At 40.8% G+C, this 14,520-nt stretch overlaps 1 protein-coding gene across 1 annotated transcript in view; it reads left to right on the forward strand.

Annotated features, from left to right (window-relative positions):
* Positions 1-398: 398 nt before the first annotated feature.
* The window catches only part of gabbr1a (gamma-aminobutyric acid (GABA) B receptor, 1a), an 89,173-nt gene continuing 75,051 nt past the window's right edge, over positions 399-14,520 (forward strand). The window contains exons 1-2 of the mRNA XM_079562010.1: positions 399-844; positions 11,010-11,102. Coding sequence (XP_079418136.1) covers positions 11,012-11,102 — 91 coding nt within the window. The 5' untranslated portion in view covers positions 399-844; positions 11,010-11,011. The remainder of the gene's footprint in view (positions 845-11,009; positions 11,103-14,520) is intronic.

The following is a 14,520-nucleotide window of genomic DNA, read 5'->3' on the forward strand; positions in this document are numbered from 1 at the left end:
CCTGTCAGTGTCCTATAAGGAAGTGAAACTACAAGTGTCACAAAAATGGCCAAACTAAAGAAAACTGGGTGCAATCTTTAGCAAAATCTGAAATATAATTGTGTTCAGTGTGTTTGAGTAAAACATGTGTCTAATGTGTCATATGCACTTTAACGGTCTGACGTCTTATTATAGATAGTACAGATAGACTCAACAAAATAGTGGCAAAAATTAGATGGAAAAGACAATAACGCAAGGAAAAACATCAGGTAGGTCTTAGCTTTCAAATGAGGCGTTAACGATAGGCTGTAAGCTCCAGTACAGAAGATTTGGGTAAAGTCGAACTTGAGAAAATACCCTCGGTTAAGGCAGGTGGTAAGATGTTAAATGAGTTAACTATTGGGAGGGGAAGCGCTCGTGGGGGGTTGAGGATAACGGATAATACTGGGGATAAGGAGTGGGAGGGGCTTACACGCTACGTGCGTCCAGACGTCGTGAGAGCAGCTCGAGCGGCGTGAGGGGAGTGAGTGAGTGAGTGAGCGCGCGGCGGCGGCGGACATCACTTCCCCATCCACCCGTCCATCCGTCCACCACCCCGCGCGTGTCCGAGTGTCCCGTACGTGCCCGCGTCCAGGTGTCAGCCGCCACATCCACCGCCGGAACAACGCGGAGAAGCCCCTCTCTCCGCCGCTGCCGTTCGTTTCTACGCTTGTCCCTTTTTTTTTTATTTTTTACGATCGGATTCCCACTCTCTCTCAGCCCGAAGGAGCCGACAGAATCATGGACATCGGACCCGAGTGATCCACATTCCCCGCTTTCGAAGAATCCGCTGACTGTGCCCGCTCTGCCACGCGTGGAACCGCGGGTGAGTGCTTTTTTAAAAACGCGCTTGGGACTCGCTTCGGACGCGCCACACTTCGTTAAATCCCAGCCCGTGAAGCGCGCGCGCAGAGGCGGTCGTAGGTGTGTGTGTTCATCGCAGGCCCCACTCTACGAGCTCACCTATGTTTTGACAGATTACGGCTGTCGAAACGAGCGCGTCACGTCGTGTTTCACCCAACCCCCCCTCCCCGCCCCATGTTCGCCCCCCAAAGCTCTCAGTCGAGCGCGGCGTTTCGAGGCGTGGGACGGCGTGGAGGAAGGAGATGGTGTTACAGGAGGCCCGTGGAGGAGATACATACACAGGCAGGCCGTGCGTAATAAAGCAGTCCCTACAGGCGTCAGGACGTAGCTAAGGCAGCCAGGCAGTCCCCACCGTGACCCTACGGAGTGTTCGGTGTGGGTAAACAGCCAGCACCGAGCGAAAAATACAAAAGTTAAAGCGATGTTATGGCGCTGAAAAATGTCCCGAAAGCAATGGCTAGTGCTATAGGAGCTGTCCGTGGTGCTGAAATAAGGTCTACGGGTTTTATATGGGAGAAGGTAGTGGATAAGAGGCAGGAGTTGGTAGAGTGGACAAAATATTTACTCGAGTAAGAGTAACGCTACTTGGATACAGTTTTACTCATGTAGAAGTGCAACAGTAAGAGCAAAACTAGGTGTCTATAAAAGTAAAAAAGAAAAATAAGCCTACTGAGTAACATGTTTAGCGTTAAAGTAATTTATATTTTAGTAGTAATGTAATCCAAAAGACACAGCATTGGCTATAATCATAAGAAAAAATTTAATATTTATTATTAACACACATTATTATACAGCTCTTCACAACGTAAGTAGAAGCTCCGTTGATTTGAATGGGATTTCCCAACGTTCTACCGGTCCTTATTTTTTGATAAAGGACCTCTGAAAAAAATAATGACCGCTGCCAATAGCAACGGAGTTTGTGCTTTCATATCACTCCGCGCGTACGTAGTAGCGACACTATCTGTCCCCGTCACTGCGAGAGAAGTTGGGGGAATCGCTCGTGAAGTTAGCGTGAGTCTGACTTTCAACTTACCAAGAGATTCACCACCATTCCTCCAACTGCGCCTTCAACTAAGCAGCTAGGCTAGCTACTAGCCTTGCTGCTTCTAGCCCAGCAAAACGTTGCCGAGCAACGCGCAAACTTTTGGGAACTATTTGTCGCGGAAGTCACTAGATAAACCTTTCGACCTTCATAAAAGTGTACGTACGTGTATGTAAGTGTGTAAAGTCTATGTTGTGTGTGTTCAGTTGGCAAATGGCCGTATAATAAGGCCCCTCCGCTTCGCCCTGTCGGTGCTTATTTTCCCGATAATGACCAGCGTTCTATACATTATCTCTTACATAAAACTGTATGAAATAAATAATGTTTGGACATATGGTTAATTGTGGCTTATCAAACTGCTTTTGAGCGCTTCTGCTGTGACATGTTTATAAATTTGAAATTGAAAGCATTTATATTTATGAAAAGAAAGTGCTATGAGCCAGGGTTTTGTTGTATTGCGTCTCAAAGTTTGGTGAGCAAGCAGCAGGGGAAATTGAACATGCTACAATTAGTATGAGAGCCATCATTTTTACCACATGCTGAAAAGCCCCGAGATGAACGCCGTTTGCAAGCAGAACAACTAAAACGCAGAGTGCACGTTTAGATTATATCAATATCACAACCTAATCTGCGATATTAGGATTTGACAACATTAAGGTTCACTATCCAGCATTGACACTCTACCCCCTGCTGGCCAGTGTTGTTACTGCGTCCATTGACACATATTAAGTAAGTTCTTTATTTATCTTTGAACAGCCGTACAATTAAATTGTGTTCAGGCGTTTGCCCTGAGCCACTGTGAGTCAACCTGAACCAGCATGTTTTTGGATTGCATGTTCAGTGCCCCTCTGATCCTCTGAAACGGTGCACCACCTCCTGTGTTTATCCCTGTTTCAGAGCGTGGTGTCCTGCACTGGTCGGCTCCTCTGCTTCACAACAGTCTTTCACCATCTTCTCCTCATTTGTCCCTTTTTTGTTTCCTGTAGCGCCTCTTGTGACGCCTCCACTGTGCTGCAGGTGTGGGGGGCTCTTGGTGCCCTTTGGAATGTTTCAGAAGAAGAAATCTCAAATGTCTTAAAGGGACAGTTTAAAAATGTTAAAATTATGTTTTTTCCTCCCCCTACACGTTCCAACAATGTGTAGAATGAGCCCAGACCTGTTCACCACAAATGCCTCTAAAATCCTGCACTGTCACTCAAAAAGGTGTCACTTCGGGTCCGAATTGCCGTCATGCACGAGCTTAACATGGTGTAGTTACACGTATGACCTGAGGTGGCAGTAGTGAGTATAACATGGCCAACTCTGTTTGCTGTTTCAGGACCATAATGGACTCTTTGCAGTAAAAAAAAATAAAATCTGCTGAACACTACAAAAACACGGCAATGACGTACAAAAGCATCCAGTAAAACTATGAGGACAAAGAAACACAAATGTACAGAAAAAGGCAAAAAACGCAGCTGTACCAAGAGAGAGGGAGGTTGCTGCACATGTTGCACTTTGTTGTTGTCGGCACGAACGCATTAGATCTGCATTCTTTAGCATAGCTGGAGTTTTCTTTTCTTTTTTAAGGCTGGGATTATTTTTTGTTTTGTTTTTGATCCGCTCACTCCTGCCAAAAGGCAAAGATAAGCTCTGCCAAACTCATTTGAGTTTCATAAATGCACTTCCATCTTCCAAAATGTGCTTTTTTTGCTTAATTAAAATCCACCTCAGCTGAGCGCACCAACTTCTGAAGTGAATTAAGAGCTGTAATTGGAAAACTATGTTTCCATTACTCGTTCTTATGCGGAGCGTCAAGTTGCACATTAAAATGAAGCGATGGAAGCAGTTTGTGTGGTAAAGGATGTGCGTAATAATAGATGGTCAAATTATCTCATACTTCAGGAAACACTAGCCTATGCTTTTCAGGGCTAATCTGTACATGACAGCACTGTGTTAATAATGATGAATGTTCAGTTTATACACGCCACAGTCTGGACAGTTCTTGAGATAAATTCATGTCTGCCCAACAACTTCAAAAAGTGTGTTTCCATTGAAGAAAGTAGGTCTAAACCAGGACAGAAGTAAAGGTTAAACAACTCTGAGCCAGGATTGTGTTGTTGAGTGAGGAGCTGTCCATGGTGCTGAAACGAAGTTCTTGGAGATTTTTTGGGAAGATTTGTCAAAAAAATTAGCAGCAGCTTTGCCAAACGCATAGAAAAACAACAATACAATGTGCACAGACAGATTATTGTAAAGCTGTTTCACCAACTGCTCATCAGTTCATACATACTTCTAGTTCAAAGGATATGAGACCTTTCATGTTACGGTTTACATCATTTTTAGTGATATATTTTAAAACAGTGGGAGTCTTTTTTCAGAGAAATCCAAGTTAAGTTGCATTGAAACTGCAGGTGGTTAGCGGTATAATCCCGAGTTGAATCCCCGGACCATGTGGAGCTTTTGTGTGAGGGGTTTGTGTGCTCTCTCCTTGTGTCTCGGTGGGTTTCCATCAGCTCAAAACACACAAACATGATCCTCCAGCCGGTGTGCTTCTGCCCGCTGCTGTTCACTCATTTATGTGCCATGTGTGAGGTTTGACTCTCCTCACAGTCTTCTCCTCCATCGGATCCCTCAGACAAGTCTCTCTCTTTTCTCTGTTAAATCCCTTTAATCTCTGACCTTGTGAACACATTCTTGATCACTGATGGTTTTATTTCTTGATTCATTTTTATAGATCGTAAATGAAAACCTCCTGCCTACACAACTATTTCCTTTATAGTCACTGTATTGTGCTTCATTCAGGCTTTACAAACCAGTGTTGGACACCACAGAGGTGTTATTTCTATCAACTCAAGGCGAGACTCGGAATCTGAAAACATACATTTTTATTACATTGGCCAATTTTTAGACTCTGGCTAGTTTCCCTTAACATCCTTTAACGGCAAAGTAAAAATGAAGTAGTGTGTTTTGCCACATGTATCCATTCACAAAACTGACTTGTTTGGTATGTACGTACCGCAGGTAATCTCCTGGACAACAATCTGTAATCCAAATATGGTCTTTTCCTTTGTGGTAGATACCAGATGCAAGAGTGCAGAGAAATACAGGCGCATGTGCTTACGTTACAAATGTTAGGCCAGTTTCCTCAGATGGAACTTTTCATTAAACACAACATCTGCTCTTGAGAAGCTTCTACAGACTCTGACCTCTCCAGTCTTGTACTCAACAATACTTTTAAGTTTTCTCAGAGAAATGTGTTAATGTTTAGTTCCTAGCCTGGTTTATTAAAGAGGCTAGATGCAAGTTGGCCATTTTATACTCACTACTGCCACCTCAGGTCATACGTGTAACTGCACCTTCTATATTGAGCTTGTGCATGACGGCAATTCATAGTGGCGACATAGGGGCGACAGTGGCGCAGATGGTAGAGCGGGTCGTCTCATGATCGGAAGGTCAGGGGTTCGAATTTCACCTCCTGAAAGTACACACTGCCGTTGTGTCCTTGGGCAAGACACTTCACCCACATTGCCCCCAGTGTCTGCGTACATTGGTGTATGAATGAGAGTGTGAATGGGTGAGTGGATCCTTGCTGTAAAGCGCTTTGAGTGCCTAATGTAGGTGGAAAAGCGCTATATAAGTTGAGATCATTTTCCATTTACCATAGTGAAGTAACGTTTTCAGTTACTTCAGGAACATGTAGGCGGAGGAAAATACATAATTTTAACTCTGTATAGTCCCTTTAAGCGTTACACCCGAATAAACAAAACTTTTATTTTTCACAAATGTTTAACTAACTTCTCCAAAGATATTCAAATCCCCTCAGAGCAAGTCGAAAATAAGCCATAACAAATAAAAAGCTTGATCCAGATTGTCATTGAAATAAACCAATTAGCAAATAGTGGACGTGACGACACCTGGAGTCCAATTCACAAAACATGAAGTGAATATAAACTCGCGTAGAGGCAAAATCCTCGACTACTTCATTCATGATTTGTTTTGGCTAATGTTAATGTGAATTGAACTAACAACACAGTGGTGCAGCGAGTGACGTAACCTTGTCATTTCTCTGTGACAGTTGTTGTTTACCGTGTATGGCCAGACCCACCTTCTTTCGCGCAGAATGAAGTGTGTGTGGTTTATCAGGCTAGTAATCTACAGGCTTCAAAGTGATAAATCTGTTCCCTCACCCTCTTTGGGCTTTAAAACTATACACTGTTAATACACACCATCCAATTATACAGACATGTTTTAGGAAATGAACAGTACATTTCTAACAGCCTCTCTTTGCTTTGTCTCGGCACTTCCGTTGTACAGACACTTCCGGTCGAGCGCGAAGCCCGTTCATTTAAGCGGAGAACGAGGGAAAATATTCTCCGCTCAAATCGGATGTTTAGTCGATTGATTTGTGTAAAATGTCTAACGTTCATTTGCACCAACAAGTCAACCCTGCACCGTTTCTCTGCGTGGATTAAAAACAGCTTTGCTCCAGCCTCATGTTAACTGATAAGAGAAAAGGGGCGGGCACAGTTCATGGCGGCGCCCACGCGAGCCTCCGGAAAGAGGTGAATACTGTAGTAGTGGCAGCAACTGGATGTGTAAAAAAAAATGGTCTCAAAATCATGTTTTCTCCAGCCTCATCATCAGTGACGAGTCAGAGCTGAGGCAACACAAAGTCCTGACTAAAGGGGATGAATAATCGGGACGTTTTCAGTTTTTCTTTTTTAATTCTTTGTGTTTTGTGGTGACCGACTATAGTATTTCTGAACATAATGTTAAAAAGTGAAACAGAAAAGCAATGTCTTACAACATTACAACATATTTATACGTTTTGAGAATATCTCTTGAGGGGACTGTTATGCCCGTAATGAAGCCTATTAATTAAATATCCCGATTAATTATTCCCTCGAGTTCATCTTTATGTAAATGAGCCAGTTTTCTAAAGCTCCTCCTCTGTCAGTCTGTGAACCATCTGCTCGTTTTACCTGAGCTTGTCCATGTGTTCGTCGGCTTTTTCATCAACGACTCTCTCCTCCCCGGGACAGACGCTTCAGAGCGGACAGGGACAACTCCTCATGTCCCCCTGCAATCAGAAAGAATAGCTTTGGGTTGCCAGGTCCTGTGGCTAAAATCATTGTTTATAATATGGCTTTAAAAAGGCTCTTCAGAGTTTTTGAGGATCTGTACTTTACTTGAGTAGATTTTGGGCTCGACTTTCCCTTTGAAAGATATATAAAACACGTTCTTCTCCAGTTCATTTCTATAAAAGTAAAAAGTTAATTTGGCCATGTGCTTGGTTGTTTTTAAAAGTCTAATAATGCATGTTATATGAACAGTAGGTGGCGCTGTGCAGATGTTCTCTCTCACAACGAGAAATAAGCTTTGGCCTTGTCGTGTTGCCGAACAGAAGGTGAATTTGGGCAATATCATTTTAAAAGTTAGTAAAAGGTTTGAGTGTAAGTTTATTTTATGGCTTTATTTTGAACACAGCAGACCATAAACGCTAAGAAATCTGACCTTCTGTTCGGCCACAGGATGCGGACAGGCCATAGACATTTTATTAGTAGACCGTCATTCCTCACTCCTCCCTATTTACGTTAGTTACTCAGATCAAAAGACAATCCATGATAATCTCGTCCTATAGAGCATGTTCCAGCATGTTTTTTAGTGGAATACAGCTAATTAGCTATTAACCAAAAACTACTCAAGTACAGATCCTCTACTTAAAGGGACTAGATGAAAGTTGGTAATTGTTATACTCACTTCTGCCACCGCAGGTCTTAATCGTAACTGCAGGTTCTATATTAAGCTTGTGCATGACGGCACTTTGGACCGAATTTTTGAGTGACAGTGCAGGGTTTTATTAGCCTGGCTAACGCCAGGCTGCTGTGTGCGCTCGAATCATTTCGAACTTCACAGCAGCCTGGGTGTTAGAGAATTAACAATGGTGTTCGAAAGGATAGATGAAAAACAGGCAGAAGTCTGGATGTCTTATACAGGAGAAGTTTATTTACCATCGGTGCGGGACCCGGACACATGAACTCGAGACATCACGCTAGTCCCACCATTCAAGTCTGTCTATGCTTCCACAGAAAAGGGATAAATACCCTCTCAGAACGTCATACTGACACGCAAGCAAACATTCAGTGGCTGAGAGTCTGAGCGCCACAGTCAAGGCTATGACAGAGATAGTACCGCTGTACAGCCTGACCCAGTATGATAAATAGCAATTTAATGTTATCCTCCAACACTGGGGACCATGGCCGAAATTTTTGCTTGGATTTGGGAACCAATCACAGAACGAGGAGGAACAGCAAGACGATGACGCACTATTCAACATACAGAAGCTTGTTGCTTGTTTAAAGAACAAAACGTTTATTTACAGCAGACCATGTTTCAATCAAGCAAAAGCCTGTGTTCTAAATAGTTTAGCTCGAAAGTCTACAGCTACGTGCAGACATCGTTCTAAAGGCCTAAACTATTACTTAGAGGAAAAATTATTTTGTCTTTGAGGACATTTTTGGTCTTGTACAGAGAGATCATGGACCCAGTGACTGATATTAATTATATTTTTTCTAATCCATCCATTTTCTTTCTAGCAACGACTTGGTGACATCATCATATTCTAGAACCTGCAGCCCAGCATATCACTTGTGATTTTAGTTTGGCATTAGTCAGGCTAGGATTTTAGAGGCAGTTGTGGTGAACAGGTCTGGGCTCATTCTTCACATTAGGACATGGCTGGAACATGAAGGGGGAGGAAAATACATCATTTTAACATTTTTAAACTCCCTCTAGTCCCTTTAAGTACAGGACTGAAGTCAATTTCCTTTATTAATGACCACGTCTGGTTTTGCATGTTTTATTCCTATTCATTTATATAAAATACAAAATTACCTTTAATGTAACCTGATAAATTCTCACTACAATATCTCAGCCCCTGTGCGCTGCCTCCAGTCGTCCAAACCACTTTAATCTGGGCACATCTGACTTTACACAAACATTCCACATCTAAAGCCTGTTTTCAAACGAATCCCCCCCACCCTCGTCACGACCGAAGTGAGAAACACCTTTAGCTATCCGCTCTTTACTCCCGACTCTCCGCTCTTCCCTCCTCAGCGATATTTCTGGATTTTCCCAAAGTCCAAACCGCGTCGACCATTTTCTCTTGCCGGAGCCAGGGCCGTGGAAACAATGAGTTTTTGGCTGTGAGCCCGAAGCGTGTTCAGATGAGAGGAGAGACAGATGGAGCTCTCCTCCAGCGAGCACAAACGAACGAGCACAGAATCGCATTCATTTAGTCTCCTTAACACAGAACTTCTTTTTCTGAACGTACATGGAATTTAATTGGTTTTGCATAACCTCCGAATATAAAGTAGGTTCAGGAATTTCAGGTATTTCAGGCAAACTCAGAAAAAAATCTGCAGAGAAGAGAATTTGACAGTGGACAGTTTGGTGACTTAAAAACCTCTGGCCTTTTGTTTTGAGTGCAGAAGATGGAGATACAGATGACGAATGCCATGTCGAGGGGGTTAAACAAAGAAGTAAAAACAGCTTTTTCTCCAAACAAACGCTGCCTTATGGATTTAGTTTCTACCAACTAAAGCAACAGAGACACAGATACAAAGTGGATCAACCCGATTTTGAACATAAACCCGAGAATGCTAATCATAATGCTTACGTTAGCTTCATCCTGCATGCTAACCGCTAACTTCGAGTGCCGTTTTGTATCTCCCAGTGGGTGATCTGCCGAAAACTTTCATAATGACTTGATTTGTGAGTGCTGAATATGATAATGGCCCACCTGAAAACCATAGACTGTAAAAAATAATAGACAACTCATCCTCACTCCTCCCCGTTTATCACAATGACCACATTCTAGGGGGGAATCATGGCGGATTTACAAACTTCTCCTCCCTAGCGCTGAAAAAGCATGTTCCAAAGAAGAGCATAATCACTGTAGACTCAGACCTTGCATGGTCAAAAAGCAGAGCAGCCAGCGGCCATTGTTGAAAACGAGCCCCTCGCTAGGCCACGCCCCCTAGCATCTATACAGTCTATTAGATATACAGGTTTACTGAAAATGTGCAAATGAAGCATATAGAATAGCTAAAACACTATATGTTTGTTAAGTGATGATGTCACCACTCTACTTCCAGGTCCTACATAACTTTAGCCCTAACTTTCACCATTAGGGTTTAGTTCACACAGAAATTACATTTACTCTGGATTTTCTTTAGTAATGCTTTTCTGACATTAATGATCACTTTTTTTTTCCATACACATTGAAGGCTTATTTTAAATAGAAAAATATTTTCATTTTGCCTGGAGAAATGGTGAGATACATTATTCTAGTTAGTGGAAAACAGTTTTTGGCGTTTTATTTCATCAGGAGATTCAGATAGAGTTTTTTTTTTTTTTTTTGCTGTGTTTCTCTATGTAACTCTGAACAGTTTGGACCCAGAAGTAGCTTATTAGTGTAACATATAGAGTTTGGGAAAATCCACTGTTACCATAGTGATCCGCCATGTTTGTGGCTGTTGGCATACATATTCCGTAGACTAAGATTAGTTAAAAACAATATAAATATTGAAGACACTGTGGTGTCCAGGTGTTTTTATGTGAACAATAACTCCAGTATTTTACCTTTTAGAGTCTCCATTAGTTTATTATCGCTATAGATCCCATCATGCTTAGCGATATGACATCACAGTCCTGAACTCTAAAGACAAGAGAAAAGAGCTGTGGAATAAGAACAACTCATCCAGGGAAACCACTGGGAACTACATGCAACAGCTAAAGCTAATGCTTTAAAGTATGTTGCATTTTAAAGTCTCCAACATTGACTTATTATTATGGGAAGTGCCAGGAATCCTAGAGATCTGAGCGGTTTTGACGACACAATCCTGACCTATTCATGTTTTCTTTTCCCAGTTGTGAGATTGATACTTTGAATATTTGTTTAATAATGCGCCTCACTCTCAAGGTAAGGAGTTCTTATTGTAAAGATGTAAAACCCTTGGGAGACACATGACTTAAAAAGAGAAAACATCGCTCTCAGCCTCCCTCTCAAACTGAACTGTTTTCTGCGTTTGTTTTGTTTCAGAAATGGCCCGCGGTGTGTTGTGTGCGCTGCGGCTGCTGCTGCTCCTCTCTCTGCCGCCTCTGGTCCTCAACTTCCACGACTTGTCCTCCGGAGGTGAGGCGCTAACAAACAGAGCGCTCTGCTCACAAACACAGAGGAGGCAAATCCTGGGCCAAATCCTTCACTTTGTGCTACAAGCGCAAAATAAAGACCTTGGGTTTCAGAAAAGCCGGTTAGCCATCCAAAAAATGTCTTTACCGGAACAATGGTTTTTCATGACCATAAAGCAGGTCTTCTTCTTCTTCTTCTTCTTCTTCTTCTTCTTCTTCTTCTTCTTCTTCTTCTTCTTCTTCTTCTTCTTCTTCTTCTTCTTCTTCTTCTTCTTCTTCTTCTTCTTCTTCTTCTTCTTCTTCTTCTTCTTTTTCTTTTTCTTTTTCTTTTTCTTTTTCTTTTTCTTCATCTTCATCTTCTTCTTCTTCTTCTACTTCTTTTTCTTCTTTTTCTTCTTTTTCTTCTTCTTTTTCTTCTTCTTCTTTTTCTTCTTTTTCTTCTTTTTCTTCTTCTTTTTCTTCATCTTTTTCTTTTTCTTCATCTTCATCTTCTTTTTCTTCTTTTTCTTCATCTTTTTCTTCATCTTTTTCTTTTTCTTCATCTTCATCTTCTTCTTCTTCTTCTACTTCTTCTTCTTCTTCTTCTTCTTCTTTTTCTTCTTCTTCTTTTTCTTCTTTTTCTTCTTTTTCTTCTTTTTCTTCTTCTTTTTCTTCTTCTTCTTCTTTTTCTTCTTCTTTTTCTTCTTTTTCTTCTTTTTCTTCTTCTTTTTCTTCTTCTTTTTCTTCATCTTTTTCTTCTTCTACTTCTACTTCTTCTTCTATTTGATTTTTTTCAGAATTAGCATTGAGTATATGTTGCGGTAATGAACAAAAAAAAGGTTCTGGGTTTAAAAATGACCTCAAATCCTACAAACTGAGCACAGACATGGGTAAAAAGAGATCTTGTTTCTGTACTCATGGTGCATTCATGCGGACTGGGATGCTCATTTTCCCGAGATGTGACGTCATTGTCCTCAGTTGGTTTGTGTTCACGTGGTTTTTATGTGGGAAAGTGGGGATTTTGTAGCCTGGCCTTAGCCATGCGTGAACTCCGGTCAATTATAATTTTCCTACATGTACGTCTGGGTCATTTAATGTAGTCTCAATGTTTACCATAACAGATCTCAGGGGCCGCGTTACATCGGTTGAATTTCCACCTGCCGTTCAGCGAGCGGGGGAGGCGGGGCTTGTAGGTGACGTTAGGCATTTGCACCACATTTACGGTGTGTAGTTTGGCAATGGCGGCGGATACGAAAGTAAAGGAAGCTCTTCAATCCGTCCTGCATCAGCTACCAAATATCCAGAAATGAAATGCTCCCAAGAGTTATGATGCAGTTATGATAGAGTTGTGATAGAGTTGTGATAGTTATGATAGAGTTATGATAGAGCTATGATAGAGTTGTGATAGAGTTGTGATAGTTATGATAGAGTTATGATAGAGTTGTGATAGAGTAATGCTAGAGTTATGATAGAGTTATGATAGAGTTATGATAGAGTTGTGATAGAGTTGTGATAGAGTTGTGATAGAGTAATGCTAGAGTTATGATAGAGTTATGATAGAGTTATGATAGAGTTATGATAGAGTTATGATAGAGTTATGATAGAGTTATGATAGAGTTATGATAGAGTTGTGATAGAGTTGTGATAGAGTAATGCTAGAGTTATGATAGAGTTATGATAGAGTTATGATAGAGTTATGATAGAGTTATGATAGAGTTATGATAGAGTTGTGATAGAGTTGTGATAGAGTAATGCTAGAGTTGTGATAGAGGCATGATAGAGTTATGATAGAGTTATGATAGAGTAATGATAGAGTTGTGATAGAGTTGTGATAGAGTTATGATAGAGTTATGATAGAGTTATGATAGAGTTATGATAGAGCTATGATAGAGTTGTGATAGAGTTATGATAGAGTTATGATAGAGTTATGATAGAGTTGTGATAGAGTTGTGATAGAGTTATGATAGAGTTATGATAGAGTTATGATAGAGCTATGATAGAGTTATGATAGAGTTATGATAGAGCTATGATAGAGCTATGATAGAGTTATGATAGAGTTGTGATAGAGCTATGATAGAGCTATGATAGAGTTATGATAGAGCTATGATAGAGCTATGATAGAGTTATGATAGAGTTATGATAGAGCTATGATAGAGTTATGATAGAGCTATGAGCTATGATAGAGCTATGATAGAGCTATGATAGAGCTATGATAGAGCTATGATAGAGCTGTGATACAGTTATGATACAGTTATGATAGAGCTATGATAGAGCTATGATAGAGCTATGATAGAGTTATGATAGAGTTATGATAGAGCTATGATAGAGCTATGAGCTATGATAGAGCTATGATAGAGTTATGATAGAGTTATGATAGAGCTATGATAGAGCTATGAGCTATGATAGAGCTATGATAGAGTTATGATAGAGTTATGATAGAGTTATGATAGAGTTATGATAGAGCTATGAGCTATGATAGAGCTATGATAGAGCTATGATAGAGTTATGATAGAGCTATGATAGAGCTATGATAGAGCTATGATAGAGTTATGATAGAGCTATGATAGAGCTATGATAGAGCTATGATAGAGCTATGATAGAGCTATGATAGAGTTGGGATAGAGCTATGAGCTATGATAGAGCTATGATAGAGCTATGATAGAGTTATGATAGAGTTATGATAGAGCTATGATAGAGCTATGATAGAGTTATGATAGAGTTATGATAGAGTTATGATAGAGTTATGATAGAGCTATGAGCTATGATAGAGCTATGATAGAGCTATGATAGAGTTATGATAGAGCTATGATAGAGCTATGATAGAGCTATGATAGAGTTATGATAGAGCTATGATAGAGCTACGATAGAGCTATGATAGAGCTATGATAGAGCTATGATAGAGTTGGGATAGAGCTATGAGCTATGATAGAGCTATGATAGAGCTATGATAGAGTTATGATAGAGCTATGATAGAGCTGTGATACAGTTATGATACAGTTATGATAGAGCTATGATAGAGTTGGGATAGAGCTATGGTAGAGGTATGATAGAGCTGTGATAGAGTTGTGATAGAGTTGTGATAGAGTTGTAATAGAGCTATGATAGAGTTATTAACTAGCTGAGCTAATCATTTAAATGTGTTAGCATCTCAAAAGCTAAACGTTTGTTTGTTAGTTAAAAAAAACGTTGATTAAAAACGCTAACATTGATGTAGGGCATTTCACTCGCAATTTTGTTACTATGAGGATGACAACAGCTCACACTAAACCCAAAAAAGCAGCAGTGTTTAACTAAAAAGCTCACATTAGACGATAAAAGAACAAAGCTGATTTCCACTGTCAGGTGCGGAAATCAGAAGCTCGCTTTGACCCGAGCTCCCCAGTCATTTTCCCCAGTTGAGCATTCACGTGAATTCCCCAACTGGGGAAGTCGTTCGCCCGAGT

This window comes from Gobius niger (assembly GCF_951799975.1).
Source record: "Gobius niger genome assembly, chromosome: 8".
NCBI classification, from domain to species: Eukaryota; Metazoa; Chordata; class Actinopteri; order Gobiiformes; family Gobiidae; genus Gobius; species Gobius niger.